Here is an 18,432-nt window from a genome sequence, read left to right as displayed (position 1 = left end):
AATTTGATGGAGTTCACAATCATGGTCTATTGATAAGTAAACTGTGAGGGTCAGACCTTGATCAGCAAATTTAAGAGGATGCAATGGTGTCTTGTTTGCATGTACCTGTCCAACCTTACAATTATGGGGCGGAGATGCAGTATCAATTTCATCAGCACATTTGTGCCAGGATACTCACAGAAGAGGCCGCAATGCCTGCAGGTGCACCACGGCATTGTTGTCCTGATCTCTAGGGCTCTTGGAAGTTGCATGACCAATAATCATACAATGATGGCTAGTAGATTAACCATCAAGATATATTCTCAGAAGTGTAGAATTTTAGTCTGTCCGAGCGCTATATTCCTATTTATCCACACAAAGGTATTTAGTACAAAGTCACACAAAAATCCCATACAGAAAAAACCATGCAGATAATCTCACATGCTATTACTTAGCTGGGAAAAGCTGGATTTTTCACCCGAGCTGTTGTGACGTTCCCGACGTCTGTCTGAAGTATAATGTGCACAAGTCAGCCGACATTTACATTACACTGGCTATATTTTATAATTCTGCAAACTAAATTCAGGGTTTTGAAGGGTTATTGCAATCACTGAAAGTTTTGATGAGTGATGCCTTCATTTTCTACTCAAATTGCCAGGATACGGCGATCCTAAGATCAAAGGGTCCACGACGCGGCTTTAGCTTCCCTTCAATTTTCTCTCTGCACAATGGTGCTACCGGCTGTGCAGGGATCTGCGGCGGAGCCCCCTTTACTGGGAGTGATGGCATATCCTAGTAATGTGCTTTTAGTTTCTGTGATGGAAGCTTTATGTTTATTGCTGCTGGACCAGATATGTTGCAATGTCCTACGTAGCCATCAGCAGAATGTAGACGGCAGTATGGCAGCCTGTCTTCTGTGTAACAATTAGCAACAGGAACAGACTGGTGGAAACGATGAACAGCTTCTTTTCTATTTCATCAGATTGTTCCTAGTTGTAAAGGAATCAATTCTGAAAATAGGATTATAGTAAGGAATTGCTTTTATATATTTCCTTAATAAATGAGAGTAAACCTACGTAACCTCAATTGGTAAGTGAACTGCGCCTGATTCTGTTTTACTACAAAATGAAGGATAGAAAAAAACCTCTTTTACCTGCAGACAAACCCACCGGGTATTTCAAGATATAAATGCTTTAGGACACATCGCTTTTTTTTTTTGTCCTGAAGCATCTCTTTCATCCTGAGCACTTGCTTCATCATTTTTGACCATCAGCTATTTTTTTTGGCTTTTACTAGTCGCCTTTTCTCTCCATTCAACAATGAAGAAACTGCCAGCGGTACCAAGCCCCGGCCACTATCAGAAGACAGAGCAGCTCGGCAAGTGATTACTTTTGGCCAGCAGCCATCGCCGCTGACACCGATATAACAGCTCAACGACGGGGGTGTCGGACCCTGGCCGATCAGACACCGATGACCTATCCTGAGGATACGTCATCAATGTGAAAGTATTGGAGAACCTCTTTAACTGCTTGGAGCCTTTGGATATCTGAAGAGGTTAAAAGAAGCCCAAAAGTTTGAACATATAAACAGCAGGTAATTTTTATATAGAAATGCAAAAGTTTATTCTTTTGAGCTTTTTTCTGAGTGTTTTCTTCAGGTGGGTTTAGGGCGGACCAACCTGAAAAAAGTCTGTATGTGCACATACCCTAATAGGGTAAAGGGGACATGAAATGATAACGATGTAGCGTACCTTGTGCTTAGGGACACATTGCAGCAGCACCTGCTCCGGATCCCGTTTCCTTTGCAAAGCAACAAAATTGACCTGGTACATACGCAGCCGCTTGTATACATTCTTGGCCAGCTCACCGACGTAGGACTTTGTGGTATACCATAGCCAGTACCTTAAAAAAAGATACTTTAAGTAATATAAAACAGACCTTATCTATAAGGAGTGATTTCATTACAAACATCTCAGATATTTACAGCACAAGGTATTAGGAGCACATGAAGTGTGGCGCCATATGACGTCTCTCTGAAGCATCATTGTTCTCGCAGCATTCCTTCTAGGTTATAATGCCTCTGTAAAATGTTATGTATTGAAGCTTGACACCCTTTATTTTCTTAAAGTCAGAGGTATGGTAATAACTAATATCTTATGCATGAGGTCAAAAACAGTGTGCAAAATACATGGGCAAACAGGCAATCCCAGGATGTGTTGCAGCTGTCGAACAGCCGTGAGACATGTAGCCGCGGGGACTCGAACATGGTATTTGAGCAAGCCGAAGGCACTCTGTTAGCACTCGAGCATGCTCAGATAACACCTCTTAATTTATGCTGTGTGAATGCTAGACAGCCATAATAAATGCCCCAATGCAGCAGAACATAGAAACATGTAGAATACACACTAAGGCCGGGGTCACACTTGCGAGTGCAATGCGAGTCTCTCGCCTCAATACCCCGCACTGCCGCCGGCGGTTCGGACCAGAGCGTTCAGCTGCATAGAAAGTCATGCAGCTGCACACTCTGATCCCGAGTGCCGGCGGCAGGGTGCGAGTTTCTCGCATTGCACTCGCAAGTGTGACGCCGGCCTAACAAAGGTAAAAGGAGTCTGTCTATTATAGGAAGTAATCAAGAAAAAAGATCTAGTAAACAAAATCCTAATCATGGCTTCTAATAATAAGAACTCACCATGAAAAATGATCCACCTGGAAGTGGGCATAAATATGAGTGATTTGCAACACAACCTGATTGGTGATGTCAGTCCAGGTCTGTGCCCGCGGATCGCCGTGCAAAAGAAACAGATGGGAACGATCCAAGGTGTCACCTGCGAAGAACAAAAAGAAAAGTACTGATACTGGATCAAACATGGACCCAAAGATGACGGCCACAGCGGAACTAGTATAATATCTGACCTGTCACCCCAGGGGGGAGCGGCAACTGGATCTTGACAGGACTCAGAAAGTTGGCTGCTGTACTTTGTGAAAGACATAAGAGGGGACTAGTGGAGGACTCCGAGTCTCCAGTTATCTTTTCCAGCATTCGTTTGGAGATTGGTAAAACCTAAAAAGTGAGTAAGTTAGAAAATAAGGAATGGAAATTAGAGAACAAGGTTTAATTCAATCATCAGGTTCGGCTGTAGTCACATCACATTAAATTGTAACTGCCCTTAGCAGAATCCGCAGCGTGTGCACACACCCTTTGAGCAGTTTTTCAGTGCAGGGAAAAACAAGATTTAGAGGGAATTTGTCAGCAACTTTTTTCTATGTAATCTGACAGCAGCATAATGTAGAGGCAGAATACTTGATTCCTGTGATGTGTCACTTACTGGGCTGCTTGCTGCAGTTTTGATACAATTACAGTTTTCTCTGCTGCAGATCTAGCAGTTCTCTGAATGCTGAACTCTGTATAACCCAACTCACACCACTGATTGGCAGCTTCCTGGTTATTTGGTCAGCAAGCTGACAATCAGTGGTGAGGGTGGGATTATACAGATTAGCTGGACTTGGCTGCATGTGAGACCTAGTCCTGTAGTGATAATCTTCAGATGATAAAACACTGATTGTATTGAAAGTACAGCACACAGCCCAGTATGTGATACATCCCTGGAATCATGCTCTTCTTCCCTATATTATGCTACTTTCATATTGCAGAGCAAAAATCTACTGACAAATTCTCTGTAATAGGAGAGAGAAGAGGCATTTTTCTCTAATAGGATATACTACAAGGTTTCTTATTTTCACTTTGTACTAATGGTTTATGCCGAAAACAAATTGTAGTTAGTGACCTGCATGCGCACTGTTCGAGTCTCTGCAGTTGCACCAGGAGGAAACTCAACCCGGATGTTTTGGTCCACACTAGAGAACAGGAGCTCCCCCTCTTTCGGAACCTTACGGCAATCTTCAACTAAACGTGACACCACAAGGAACCAGGAGAAGTGTGCAGTCTTACATGAGGCCAGCATCTATGTTAGTAAAGAAAGGAACAAGTTAGTGTTGTCCCATTAAAATCGGGTTCAGATGAGCGTATGCAAAACCGTCCATTTTTCATCCAGAAAAAAATGATGATTTTTCATCCTTATTGTCATCCATATGCACATTTTTTAAACGAACAATTTGATAAATAATAACAGTCAAGTCCAGTTTCCGATCCGTGAAAAACGCATGACATACGGATGCTACCCAGTATGAGATCTGTTTTTTTTGCACCCTGTGACTTGTAATAGGCAAATCTGATCCGAAATACAGATCAAAGAAGAGCATGCTGCGATTTTATACATGCAGATGATCGATCCGTGTGTTGAAACATTGATTTCAGTTTGTCTGAACGAGTCCAAAGTTGTACTGACTAACAGCCGGCTCAGTGCTGATGTGCTGCAGAGCGAGCTGTCAGTCAGTGGCGGGGCACAGTTATAGTCGTCGCTGACTATGTAGTGAGCAGGGACTGAAGCCTCACTGCCAGTGCTTCTATGACGGAAAGCTGGAAGCTCCGTCTTTCAGTCATAGAAGAGCTGCCGGAGTAGCAACTGCACAACTTTAGAATGTTATTAACCTGCAGATTAACCCCAGATCTGCAGGATAATAGTGTTTTTTTTACATTTCTGTTCTAATATTGCTGGTGCTGACATTATAAGTCCCACCTCATGCACTGACTTCTCCTTTGTTGTGGTGCTCAGGTCCATCCATGATCCAGAATAGTCACTAAAAGTCCTGATGACCACCTCACACTTTGGCACAGGCTTCAGGTAGGCGAATGGGATGCTGATTTCTACATCCTGTGGTATAATGAAGACAGCGTCTATAAATATACAATATGTAAACTTCGTCAGCTCGGCGCATCCCCCAAATAACTGCATAAAACTAAATGAGGCACGTCTTAATACCAGTGTTAATAAATTACATACAAACTTTAATTGTCAGCTAGCAAGTTTCATTTACTGGCATATACTGTATCTCCTCCGTCCCCCAGCACCTCCTCCCTCCCCACTCATCTCAGCTGAAGACTTTGCCTCATTTTTCAAGCAGAAGATCGATAACATCAGAGACAGTTTTGGTAAACAACCCCCAGAGCCCTTCCTCCCGACTTCCCAGCCCTCCACCTCCAAAACCAACTTCTCCACCATTACAGAAGATCGACTCTCCACTCTACTCTCAAGATCACATCTCACCACCTTGCACTTGACCCAATCCCATCCCACTTCATCCCAAACCTCACCACAGTCTTCATCCCGACCCTAACCCATCTCTTCAACCTATCACTAACTGGTGTTTTCCCCTCAAGCTTTAAACATGCCTCTATCACACCTATCCTCAAAAAGCCCTCTCTTGACCCATCCATCCTCTGTATCTAGCTATCGCCCTATATCACTTCTCCCCTATGCCTCAAAACTACTGGAACAACACGTCTACCTTGAACTGTCCTCCCATCTCTCTTCTTGCTCCCTCTTCGACAGCTTACAATCTGGCTTCCGGACACACCACTCCACTGAAACTGCCCTTACTAAGGTCACCAATGACCTCTTAACCGCCAAGAGCAAGCGACACTACTCTGTCCTCCTCCTCCTGGACCTGTCGGCTGCCTTTGACACAGTGGACCATTCCCTATTATTACAGACACTCTCATCCCTTGGCATCACAGACTTGGCCCTATCCTGGATCTCATCATACCTAACAAACCGGACATTCAGCGTCTCCCACTCACACACCACCTCCTCACCTCGCCCCCTATCTGTCGGAGTCCCACAAGATTCAGTCCTAGGACCCCTGCTCTTCTCCATTTACACCTTTGGCCTGGGACAGCTCATAGAATCTCATGGCTTTCAGTATCATCTCTATGCTGACGACACACAGATCTACATCTCTGGACCAGATATCACCTCCCTACTAACTAGAATCCCTCAATGTCTGTCCACTATTTCATCCTTCTTCTCCGCTAGATTTCTGAAACTTAACATGGACAAAACAGAATTCATCATCTTTCCCCCATCTCACGTGACCCCCCCAACGAACCTATCCATTACAGTAAATGGCTGCCCACTCTCCCCAGTCCCACAAGCTCGCTGCCTCGGGATAATCCTTGACGCTGATCTCTCCTTCAAACCACATATCCAAGCCCTTTCCACTTCCTGACGACTTCAACTCAAAAATATTTCACGAATCTGTTCATTCCTCAACCAAAAATCTGCAAAAACCCTAGTCCATGCCCTCATCATCTCTCGCCTTGACTACTGCAACCTCCTGCTCAGTGGCCTACCCTCGAACACTCTCGCACCCCTCCAATCTATTCTAAACTCTGCTGCCCGACTAATCCACCTGTCCCCCCGCTATTCCCCAGCTTCTCCCCTCTGTCAATCCCTTCACTGGCTCCCCATTGCCCAGAGACTCCAGTACAAAACCCTAACCATGACATACAAAGCCATCCACAACCTGTCTCCTCCATACATCTGTGACCTCGTCTCCTGGTACTTTCCTGCACGCAACCTCCGATCCTCACAAGATCTCCTTCTCTACTCCCCTCTTATCTCCTCTTCCCACAATCGCATACAAGATTTCTCTCGCGCATCACCCCTACTCTGGAACTCTCTACCACAACATATCAGACTCTCACCTACCATCGAAACCTTCAAAAAGAGCCTGAAGACCTACCTCTTCCGACAAGCCTATAACCTGCAGTAATCACCGATCCACCAAACCGCTGCATGACCAGCTCTACCCTCGCCTACTGAATCCTCACCCATCCCTTGTAGATTGTGAGCCTTCGCGGGCAGGGTCCTCTCTCCTCCTGTACCAGTTATGACTTGTATTGTTTAACATTATTGTTCTTGTTTTTATTATGTATACCCCTCCTTACATGTAAAGCGCCATGGAATAAATGGCGCTATAACAATAAATAATAATAAATAATAATAAAGAGTAACTAAACTTTTGTCACTCTTTTTTTAATATTTTTGCATCATTTTAATTGCAAGCAGATCGGTGGAGCCTAGGTCCAGTTGCCAAGACCCACTACCAATCACTCAAAAAAACCTCACAGCTCCTGCCTGAGCGTGTACACATAGCAGAGGACTGATAAAACAGATAGCCTACAATACCAAACCTATGTGCGTTTCCTCTGTGAACGTGCTCCGTTGTTGTTTTATTTTTCTATCTATCTACATAAGTAAATGTTTTTTTGCAAGATAAGTTGTATTTTGATTGCATCATTTTCACGTAGATAATACGGAAAAGATTTATAATTTCTAGGAGGAAAAAAATAGCAGTTCAGGCTTTATTTTGTAGGGTTTTTTTTACAGCGTTGACTGTATGGCACTGATGACTAGTGCCTCTATACTATAAAAGACAACATTTCTTGGGAGGCCAGCTGCACTAAGAATAGTCATGCAGGGGGTCATTTTTTCCACGTGGGACAAAAAAAATCTGCATCAACAATGAGAAATAACATTTGTACAGAAAAGTGCAGTTATATAACTGAGATGTGAATCAGATACACAAAAAAAAAAGACGGAAGTGACCCAAAAGGAGAAAGTTTGCAGTAGGGATCAGTAGTAAGGCTTGATGAAATAGTGAACCAGGAGCTAAGGAGTCAAAGAAGTGCAAAACCCCAAAAAGTCAATATAGTTAACCCAAGACTTCCGGATAAGGGAACAGTAGGGGACATCAGAAATGGATCAGTTAAGACCTGGGTGATAAGTTGGGAAATTTGAGACCAGAAAGTTGAAACTTTAGAAGAAGACTATTAAAAGAGAAGGGCCTGACACACTAAGCGATATCGCTAGCAATATCGTTATAACGTCACTGGTTTTGTGACGCAGCAGCGATATTGCTAGCGATATCACTATGTCTGATACTTACCTCCGACCACTCCCCCGCTGGTTATCGCTGATCGCGCGAGAATGTCCTGGGCCGTTTCTCGTCGGCCACTTCCTGCTGGGGCGACGAGCGACGCGTGGACGCGGGCGGGAGGACGTCTTCATCGCCTCGTCTGACAGGTAAGTAGCGACCCCCGACCGCTGCGATGTCGCTGGTGAGATCTGCCTGTGTGGCAGCTCATTAGCGACCACTTAGTGATTCGCTGGTGGGATCGCTGGTGCATCGCTAAGTGTGACAGCACCTTAAGGGTGGGATCACACATGCGAGAAACACGGCCGAGTCTCGCATGTTAATACCCGGCACTGCCAACATTGTAATGCTATCTGGATGCACAACGAAGCATGAAAGGTAGCTTAGTATCACCTGGAGGCTCGTTCATTGGGGCCTATAAATTAGAAATGTGGCCAAGGCCAATAAGTACTAGAATAAAGTGGAAGTCAGGAGGGCTCTCATGAGACAACATACATGATGAAGTATCTGATGCACATTTTTATTGTTTTAGTAGTGCAGGAGCTGTATGCAGATATTACCATTGATGTACATACAAGTAAGAGGACCCTAAATGAGACTCCCATAACAGTAAAACCTGTGGTGTGTTCCTCTTCTTCTTTTCAGGGACCATTCCACAGATTTCCAACTCCCCTTGGTTGCAAACATTGCATTTCCTTTGAAGTCAGGAAGCTTTTACAAGTTTTGTTACACAGAATATCAAAAGGTCACGGTCTGCTCTATGGCATGCGTGTCCTTGTGGAGAAGCTTACCTGGTGGAACTGTAGGCCATGAGGCTGTAACTCCAAGGTGCTACTGAGCAGCACATCATGGTGCCCGAGCCTCACATGTTGCAGGTCTGGTAGCAATATTTGGTAATGTATTTTTGTGGTGTACGATACAGCTCCAGGGGGAAAACAAAGATGAAATCCGTGTGGGAGAAATATCCAGCATCCATCTGGCGCGACACAAAAACTGAGAACATTTGTAAAAATAAAGGGTTATTACTTACCGGCAGCATCATTTCTGCATCTATAAACTACATGAATCCAACCAGTATTGTAACGTCATTACTTAGTTATCCCGAGCTGCGGTGGAGCGCAAAAGAACCACTTTTTAACCGATATAGATAATCAAGAATACAAAACAGGTTTATTTAAAGGGGAGTTCCAGTTTCAGAAAGACCCTGTCCAGTGGAGGGAGTTTATGTAAAAAATAAGCTGGCTTTACCTCTCCTCCCCAGGTTCACCGCGGAGTCTTCACCGCTGAGTCTGTTACTGTCTGCAGCGGTGACGTCACGTGGACAGCTCTGCAGCCAATCAGTTAGATCATCGGCGCTGCCTAAGTGGACGGCATGAGCCACTGAGCTGACTGAATGGCTGCAGAGCTGTCCACGTGACGTCAGCGCTGCAGACAGTAAGAGACACCGGCAGCAACAGTGAGACAACGTGCTGGACCCGAGAGGGGAGTAAAGCTCAGTTTGCTTTATTTAAAACGTCATATGTTAGTGTTATGGTTGATTCCTTCACTCTAACACCACATTCACACGTTCAGTATTTGGTCAGTATTTGTGAGCCCAAACCAGGAGTGGGAGATATCTGCATTAGTGGTGACGTGTTTCTGTTATACTTTTCCTCTGATTGTCCCACTCCTGATTTTGGCTTACAAATACTGATGTAAAATACTGAGCGTGTGAACGCGGCCTAAAGGAAACAATATTTCCATGGCTCTAGCCATGAAGAGATCTTGGATAGGGATGAACGGACCCTTGGAAGTTCGGGTTCTGGTACCCTACCAGAGTTTTTTCCAAAGTTTGGTTCGCGTGCAAGAACTTTACCCAAACGAACCAAAACCCGAACCCCATTGAAAATAATGTCTCTCTCTGTGTCTGGTGCTAAACGCCGAACACTTCCAGCAGGAGACCGTGTTCATTGATTAGCATTGGACACTAAGTGTCCTGTACGGACCCCAAACTTTTAAGTTCGGGTTCACTCCTCTCTAATCTCGGACGGTTCTCTGATCCTGGCTAGCGCAGATCATACTTCAGTAGGGTTCTGTTTTGATCTAATGAGATCCTTTGAAGCTATAAGTCAGTAGTATTCCTCCACCTATAGCTATGATGGAAGCCTCTGACTCTGTCCCCATACAGTTTGCATTAATGGGGGCAGCACATGGCCCGTTCAGGATTTCATGCTGCTAATCAACAGCAATTTTTGTTTAGCCCCCATAAAAGAGGCAATGACAGCTGGGTATTTTTACATAGGGCACTGACCAGGACCAATTTTTGCTATGACTGACATTACTTACCTCTTTTCTTCTGGTTTCACGTACTGCTCCTTTAATTCTAAGCGTTGACTTTCATCTGTAGAAAAAAAACAGAGTTCATTATCCCACAGTACTCATATGGGCCCTCTCACCAGTATACGGCCTTGTGCACATGGTGCAGTTTTTTGCATTTTTCTCCTCACGCTAAACCAAAAGTTAATTTTACAGAAGTCCTTGATTTTTCTCATACACAAAAAACTGACTGATTTCCATCAGTGTTTAGTCTCAGTGTTAGTTTTTTTTTTTTTATCAGTGCAGTGATTTTTCATATGCAAAAAAATGCAAAGCTTTTCCTACTCAGCAGTATGTTGCAGACAGATAACGCAGGGATCAGATCCTTGTGCTGGCTGTGATTTTTACAATCCCATAGACTTGCATGAGTGTTTTTTTATCCATAGACACAAGGTCAGCGAAAAAACATGCACATGTGAACAGAGCCATAGATTGTAATGGGTACATGACTGGGTTCAAATACGGATAGGACATGTACGTGAAAAATCGAGGTTTGAATGAGGCCATTGGACTGACTGAAAGGTCAGGCGTTTTGCATATGTGAAAAATGGACTGATTCTTATCAGTGTTTTGGATCAGATTTTCATCAGTGTTTGGTCCGTGTGTCAGTTTTTACCATCAGTGGTTTATCAGTGATTTTCTCATATGCTAAAAAAATATAAAGTTTCTCCTATCCATTACAATGTTAAAAAACGGACAGAACATTGATTCCCTACGATTTGTATCCTTGTGCTGACCCATAGACTTGTATGAGTAATTCTAACACACGATCTGCAAAAACGACAGCGTCGTATATTATAATGGGTGCGAGTCCTATCTTTGCAAAATATTAAATCATGTACGTCTGAATGAGGTCTGAAATCCAAAATGGCTAAAAAAAATGTATAAAAAGCTGCATCAAATTGTCTTTTATTAACCTGGCCCAGAACGCATTTTTTTGTCAATATTGTTTTATATTCATATCACCCCAAAAATTTTTTTTTTACAATTTTCACATTGGGACTCATACTTTCTGTTCTTTGCAGAAGACTTTTCAGAAGTCTCACTATCATCACAGGAAGGATTACAATGCAGATAACACTTCAATATACAGCTGATAACACAGGATCCACCAGTCACAATAGGTGAAGTCACAGTTCCTGCTCCATTCACAATGATCTATGCACATGCTCATTACATGCGTCAATACAAAATACTGCTGCTAATGTTCACGTAAAGCATCTGTAAAAACAGGATGTATGAGTCTAAAATAGCCCCAGAGGCAAGTGTGAAAATTTCAAGATTTTACATTTTAATAAATACACATTGAAATAATAAAAAATACATTTAACATTAAAAATTATTTAACAGTAGGTAATTTTCTGATGATACTTTCCCTTTATAGGAGCCATCCTCAGTTTTGGAAGATACAGTAGCAGCACATGTCTAAGCACTTCTATCACCATTTTAAACTTGTGATCTGTCTCTCAAAAGATTTCTCAAAGTATAAGCAGACTGTAAAGATAGTATTTTACCTTCAGATAGAGGTGAGGACTCTGGTTCACCTATGGGGTTCCCTTGCAGAAATGCACAAGAGCACTGCATGATTTCTATAGGAACAGTGCGTAACCTGTTGTTCTGTAAGTCCAGGCGAGAGAGGTGAGGCAGGAAGGCCAGGCCCGCTGGGACGGCCACAAGGACATTACTGTGAAGGTAAAGCTCCCGGAGAGACATCAAGTTACCTATAGAAGAAAAAATATATTTCTTATATTTCTGTTTTATTTGGCATCATGAAATGAGCTTCACTCATCTGGTGATTATTCTATATATCCATAGAACTATTTATATTATTAAAGTGGACCCCTGATGCTCTACAATACCTAAAATAACAAGCAAGGTAGGTACTCCCCTTCCCCAGGTCAAGCGCTCCTAGGGTCTCAGAGTTTGGACTGCAGTGGTGACATCACATTCACAGTGCGCATCACCGCTGTAGCCAATCACTGAGCCCAGCCTTTGTGCCAAGGCAGACAGCACAGCAACTGGGCTTAGTGATTGGCTACAGCAGTGATGCGCACTGTGAATATGATGTCACCGCTGTGGCCAATCACTGAGCCCAGCCTTTGTGCCAAGGTAGACAGCACAACAACTGGGCTTAGTGATTGGCTACAGCAGTGATGAGCACTGTGAATATGATGTCACCGCTGTGGCCAATCACTGAGCCCATCCTTTGTGCCAAGTTAGACATCAAAGCAACTGGGCTTAGTGACTGGCTACAGCAATGATGTGCACTGTGAATATGATGTCACCGCTGTGGCCAATCACTGAGCCCATCCTTTGTGCCAAGTTAGACATCAAAGCAACTGGGCTTAGTGACTGGCTACAGCAATGATGTGCACTGTGAATATGATGTCACCGCTGTGGCCAATCACTGAGCCCAGCCTTTGTGCCAAGGTTGACAGCACAGCAACTGGGCTTAGTGATTGGCTACAGCAGTGATGCGCACTGTGAATATGATGTCACCGCTGTGGCCAATCACTGAGCCCAGCCTTTGTGCCAAGGTAGTCAACACAGCAACTGGGCTTAGTGATTGGCTACAGCAGTGATTCTCACTGTGAATATGAGGTCACCACTGCAGCCAAAACACTAAGACTCAAGCAACAGCAGGGACCCGGCGCTGGACCAGGGAAGGGGGAGTACCTACCGTGTTTGTTATTTTAGAACATTTGGAATCCACAATCCTGAATTCGAATAACTCCTTTAAAAATATCAAATTAAGAGAAAAATGCATATTTCTCCTTTTCCAACCTCCTGGATGGATCATTCACACTCAATTCATTGATAAAATCTGTCTTCACTGAAGACAGATTTTATCGACTCACTAGAGATCAGATGACAGTTGCTGCCCATAAAAGTCTATAGAAAGGATAGGAAGGAGCAGGGGAGAGATAGAAGTGGGCAAAAACTTTCTGCAACACCCAGCACAACCACCAACAAATGTGGGGTATGGTGGTATTTAGGGGGCTATAAATAATGAGTCAAACTCACATTTCTGCAGTATCCTAAGAACAGGTTCCAGAAAACCCTTTAAGCCAAAAAATAAATACATTTGAGTCTAAAGTTAATATACCCTTTTGGGGTATTTTATTCCTTAGGGATAAAAATTATTTTTGCAATTGAGTTTTGTACAAAATTTTGCAGCATACGCCTTCTATAGGCTTTGCATTACCCTACTGCTGGGTCTAGAACAAGTTAACTGAGAATGTCTCGGTCACCCCAGTATGACTGTTTAACAGGGAGTCTGTGACTCTTTTATATGTCTTTTTCTGAGCTCCTCTGAACTGATTTATGACCTCCTCAAAGTTGAATGTGCAGGGAGATAAAAAGCCTATAAAACATAAACGGTGCAAAATGTTTAATGAAACCCAAATGCAAAAATGATATTTAGCCCCAAATAAATGCATTTAAATAAAAAAATGGCCAACAAGGTGGACAACCTCTTTAATATATTAATTTATGTGTTAAAATTAGAAATAAAATATGGAAAAATCAGGCTGACACCTACACAGTGTTTCAGGAAGATTGGCAAGGTTATTCCCAGACAGATCTAGATGACTACACTGCTGCAAGCCTCCAACCTCCTCAGGCAGGCACGTCAGCTGGTTCTCAGACAGGTCCATTTTCTCCAGATTTTTCAGCTGCCCAATGCCTGCAGGGAGCTCCGCCAATTGGTTCGACATGAGTGAGAGATCTGTCAAGAATTTCAGGTCACCAAAATCATCTGGAAGAGTCCTGAGCTGGTTGTAGCCAAGATGGAGAGTGGTAAGTAGGGAAAGGGCACTGATACAAGACGGCAGCTCTGAGAAGCTGTTGAAGCTCAGATCCAGGTGTCGCAGCAGGGAAAGCTGACCGATATCTGGTGGTAGGGTTGTCAGCAAACCATTCTGACAGCGCCCATAGTCATCCCGGAAATGTCCACCTGAGAAGTGTGATATAATAGGTACTGATACAAGGGTGCTTATTAGTGATGAGCGAACGTGCTGGGATAAGGTGCTATCCCTCAATGCTTGGGTGCTAACCGAGTGTCTTTGGCGTGCTCGAAAAATATGTTCTAGTCCCCGCGACTGCATGTCTCATGGCAGTTCGATAGCCACAACACATACATGACCTGTTTGTTAGGTAATCCCCGCATGTGTTGCGGCTGTCGAAACGCCATGAGACATGCAGCCGCATGGACGCAAACATATTTTTTGAGCATGCCGAAAACACTCGTTTAGCATCCGAGCATGCTCAGATAACACCTTATCCCAGCACTTTCACTCATCACTAGTGCTTAAAATCATTTATAGCTGCACACGATCATTTTGGGTTACAATAAATAAATATTTCCACTCTACAATTGGCACTTTAATATCTCCATATCACTAGAAGCTAAAAATCAGGACATAAAAAAAAACAACTTCCTTTTCTTTTACACACTTGATATTCTTGCACAATAACAGCAATAAAAATGGAGTTTATCCTGCTGAAATCTGACCGAGACAATGTGGGCATAGAAAAATGTCCACACAACGTCTTTTTCAGGTGGATTATGCCTGGTATCCGCCTGAGAAAGCGCTAAAGAACGTAAAAAAAATAATCTGTGTTTATGTGTTGTCCTTTTCACCTTTTAACCACTTCAGGATTCGATCTTTCTTTTTTGTACAAAATGAAAAAAAGCTGCCAAAGACGTCGGAGATGATGCTTCAGGAGAAACACTGCCAGGATTTTCCTTCAAAGGGTTTTCCCTCGAACAAAAGTACATTTTAATTAATAGATCTTGGTTTAATAATAAGTTCCACAATTGGATGTGTTTAATAAAAATGTTCCTGTGCTGAGATAATCTTATAAATGAGCCCCTGCTGTGTACTGTGTAATGGCCGTGTCTGACCATACAGGAACATGGTCTGATCATACCACAGCTCCTGGGCAGGGGAGGAAGCAAAAGAGAGAACACAGACAGGACAGCACGGGATCACAGCTGATTCGTTTTGTGAGGTAAAACATTTCACTGTTTTTCAACAATGTTTTTCCTCAAAGAATGAATCATCTGTGATCCCCTGCTGTCTTGTCTGTATTCTCTCTTTTGCTTCCTCCCCTGCCCAGGAGCTGTGGTATGATCAGACCATGATCCTGCACGGTCAGACACAGCCATTACACAGTACACAGCAGGGGCACATTTATAAGATTATCTCAGCATCGGAACATTTTTAAACACATCCAATTGTGGAACTTATTATTATTCCAAGATCTATTGATTAAAATGTTGATTAAATATAATTTTGTTAGTGTGGAAAACCTCTTTAAGTGTCTTTTGCTTTCAAAACACGTTGTGAGCACAAAACCTAACACTGCAATGTATGCTTTACTAAACTTTTAAACTTTTTTTTTTTACATAAAAATGTCAATCTAATATTGAGGTCGAGTCCATTGTGCAAGGAGGAAAAGTAAACAGATTTACACCCTACACTCGATTTCTGAGGGTTGACAATATCAAAGACCCCACCACGGGCCTGTCCTCTACTCTCTGATCAGCTCAGGACATTCAGATACAACACCCTTGTGATTCTCTGTTCCTTCATTCTCATTGGTTTTACAACCCGTGGATCCGCAGCAGATGGACGACGATTCAAAAATGCATTAAATCATGGAACAGGTTAGCGCAATCTGATAAAATAATTTTCTAATTGGTTGTCAGATAAGACACTATTTGCGCTACTTTCTCCCTAGTGTTTTAACATATTAGCAAAAAAACAGAACTGCGGAAAATAATTAGTACATTTTTTGGCAAATATAGAAAACCAAAGCTAATCTTGGAGACAGCAGTATTTACATACAAAAGCGAGTCTTCCTATATGTATGTGGATCGGATACATGTAGCGTGCTAGTACCATGAGGTATGGAGATAGTCAAGCAATGCTCTACTGCAGCTTCTCAATGTTAATAAGCCAAGTATCCGACATAAATGAATTTACATCTAGATTGTATCAACGCACCCACGGCCCAGATCAAACGCTGTGCTGCAAATTTAGAGCACAATTTGAGGACAGTGCGACTTGCGCTTGCAAGATGGCTGCATCGTTGGGCACCTGGGGTCTACTAGAAGCAAACATTTATGATGTACTTGCAATGTGATGGGAAAAAGTAATTATTTTACGAGAATAATTTACCTTTCAGGACTAGAGATCTGAGACGGCTGAACCTTGGAAGATCAGCCACCGCTGGTGTTATCATTGCGTCATTGCTGCTAAGCCGGAGAAATTCCACCTCCACCAGGTCACTTGTCGGGTTCTCTGTCACCTGCAGGAACCTCTCACATCCGTCCAGGTAAACATCAAGGATGAGTCTGTTGCCTGCGATATGTGGCATAGGAGAGGCTGGTTCCTCCGTGCTGGCTCCCTCCCACTGGGGGTCCAGAAGATGCTCCATCTCTCATTGTCTAAGTGTGGCAACACCGGCATGTCACGGCTCGCCCAGCGCGGAGGAGACGTCGGCTATACCAAGCTGTTAGGAAGAAGCAGAATGAAGTGTGATGATCAACTGAGCTGAAAATGTAAAATAATTATTGTATATATAAAAAAAAAAAAATCATAAAATTAAATTTAGGAATAAAATAAACACAAAGCATCACAACCACATAAAAATAAGTTTTCAGCTAGAAAATTATTATTTTCAAAAAAGTGTATTTTAATTCTGGGTGTCCAAAACTAGTTATAAGGAGGCCATTTTTTATATCTACTCCCCATTGCACAGAGTATTCTTACTATCCAAGGTTAAGGGTGTTATCCGGTTTAAGTAAACCCTAGTTCCAATATGCAGTTTGTTTTATAAAAACATCATGAGCTTTATGTACCCTCCCTGGGTCCAGCACTGAGCATCCACTACTGTTCACCCTGTCTTTTATTGTCTGCAGTGCTGACGTCACATCAACAGCGCTGCAGTCAACCACTGAGCTTAGCGATTCTATCCACTGACTTGTTGCAGAGCTATCTTCATGAATGCAGTGCTGCAGACAATAACAGACACTGGGAGCAGCGGCAGAGACTCAGCGCTGGACCCTGGGAGGTTGAGGTAAAGAGCAGTTTGTTGATCGTGCTGCTGCGCGTTCTATACATGCTACCATGGCCTTCATCATCACCGGACTTGTCTTCCATCAAGCACATCTGGGATGTTATTGTAATTGCACAGGGAGCTGCCAGCAGCGGATCTTGATGATTTACCAAAGTGCATTCAGTGCAGCAGAAGATTCCTCAAACAACCATTACTAACCTGTTACCAGCAGAGGCTGTAAGTGCGCGGATTTCTGCGTGTGGTGCTCATACTCGATACTGAATACATCAAGATGTTTTGAAAATTTAGTTTTTATCTTTTTCATCATTTAACCATCAGTAACAAGCCTCTCCATCCTGTGATTCCTATAAGTCCATGACTTTACTTTGCAATTTCAATGCTGAGAAGTGTGTGTGTGTATATATATATATATATATATGTATATTTTAGATTTAACACAATATATTGTGTATAAAATTGTTCAAGATGTTATTTTCAAAGTCCTATACGTGTGATATATTTTGGCACAGAGTTGTCGTTAGGTATGTTATTGTAGACTCTGTACCTGACAGGTGATAGACCCCATTGACTAAAGGCTCATTCAGGCAACAGGTTTTCACAGACAGCACGCGTACCTATGATAGCCTAATGAGTTGCTCATATGTCCGATTTTTTTTCCTCGGACCAGTTGGTCAACACAATAGCATGAGTGTTGGATCAAACTCACCAATGCAAGTCTACGGATCTGTGAAAATAATTATCATAATCGGACAACACTCAGATGTCATCTATGCACTGTCTGTTTTTTAAGGACTCTTAATAGGAGAAGTTTAAGAAACCTCAATCAGTTGGTTGCAACCGCGAGGAGTTGACCAAACTCTGATGGTAAAAAGTGACGTACTGATCAAGATCCATTTACAGCCTGATCAAAAACACTGATGAAACGAGCACCATTTTTTTGCATGCAAGAAAAATCACTGATGTATGAAGAAGCCATACCATGAACATACCATTGTTGTGTTCCATTTAGAGGAAAAGACAAATAGAATTCATGTATAAAGCAGATCTATTGCATTTCTAACAGAAATGGAAGCCTTAGGGCTCATACTCACATGCGAGAAACTCGGACGAGTCTCGCACGTCAATACCCGGCACTGCTGCTGACACTTGGATCGGAGTGTTCAGATGCATAGAAATA

At 42.8% G+C, this 18,432-nt stretch overlaps 1 protein-coding gene across 3 annotated transcripts in view; it reads right to left on the bottom strand.

Moving 5' to 3' along the window:
- The window catches only part of PIDD1 (p53-induced death domain protein 1), a 41,208-nt gene extending 24,595 nt beyond the window's left edge, over nucleotides 1–16,613 (bottom strand). For 2 of the 3 annotated variants that reach the window (XM_073554376.1, XM_073554375.1), the window contains exons 1-10: nucleotides 16,355–16,613; nucleotides 13,711–14,124; nucleotides 11,684–11,890; nucleotides 10,140–10,194; nucleotides 8,606–8,807; nucleotides 4,616–4,750; nucleotides 3,764–3,940; nucleotides 2,892–3,039; nucleotides 2,668–2,803; nucleotides 1,730–1,880 (exon numbers count right to left, since the gene is read on the bottom strand). In XM_073554376.1, coding sequence (XP_073410477.1) covers nucleotides 1,730–1,880; nucleotides 2,668–2,803; nucleotides 2,892–3,039; nucleotides 3,764–3,940; nucleotides 4,616–4,750; nucleotides 8,606–8,807; nucleotides 10,140–10,194; nucleotides 11,684–11,890; nucleotides 13,711–14,124; nucleotides 16,355–16,613 — 1,884 coding nt within the window. The remainder of the gene's footprint in view (nucleotides 1–1,729; nucleotides 1,881–2,667; nucleotides 2,804–2,891; nucleotides 3,040–3,763; nucleotides 3,941–4,615; nucleotides 4,751–8,605; nucleotides 8,808–10,139; nucleotides 10,195–11,683; nucleotides 11,891–13,710; nucleotides 14,125–16,354) is intronic. The other variant, XM_073554377.1, reaches the window with a different exon arrangement.
- Nucleotides 16,614–18,432: the final 1,819 nt, after the last annotated feature.

The sequence above is a fragment of the Dendrobates tinctorius genome, unplaced genomic scaffold (genome assembly GCF_039654945.1).
Source record: "Dendrobates tinctorius isolate UK_male_01 unplaced genomic scaffold, ASM3965494v1 ptg000211l, whole genome shotgun sequence".
In the NCBI taxonomy this organism is placed as follows: domain Eukaryota; kingdom Metazoa; phylum Chordata; class Amphibia; order Anura; family Dendrobatidae; genus Dendrobates; species Dendrobates tinctorius.
Note: the sequence above shows the minus strand (reverse complement) of the source record. Positions and strands in the feature narration are given on the sequence as shown.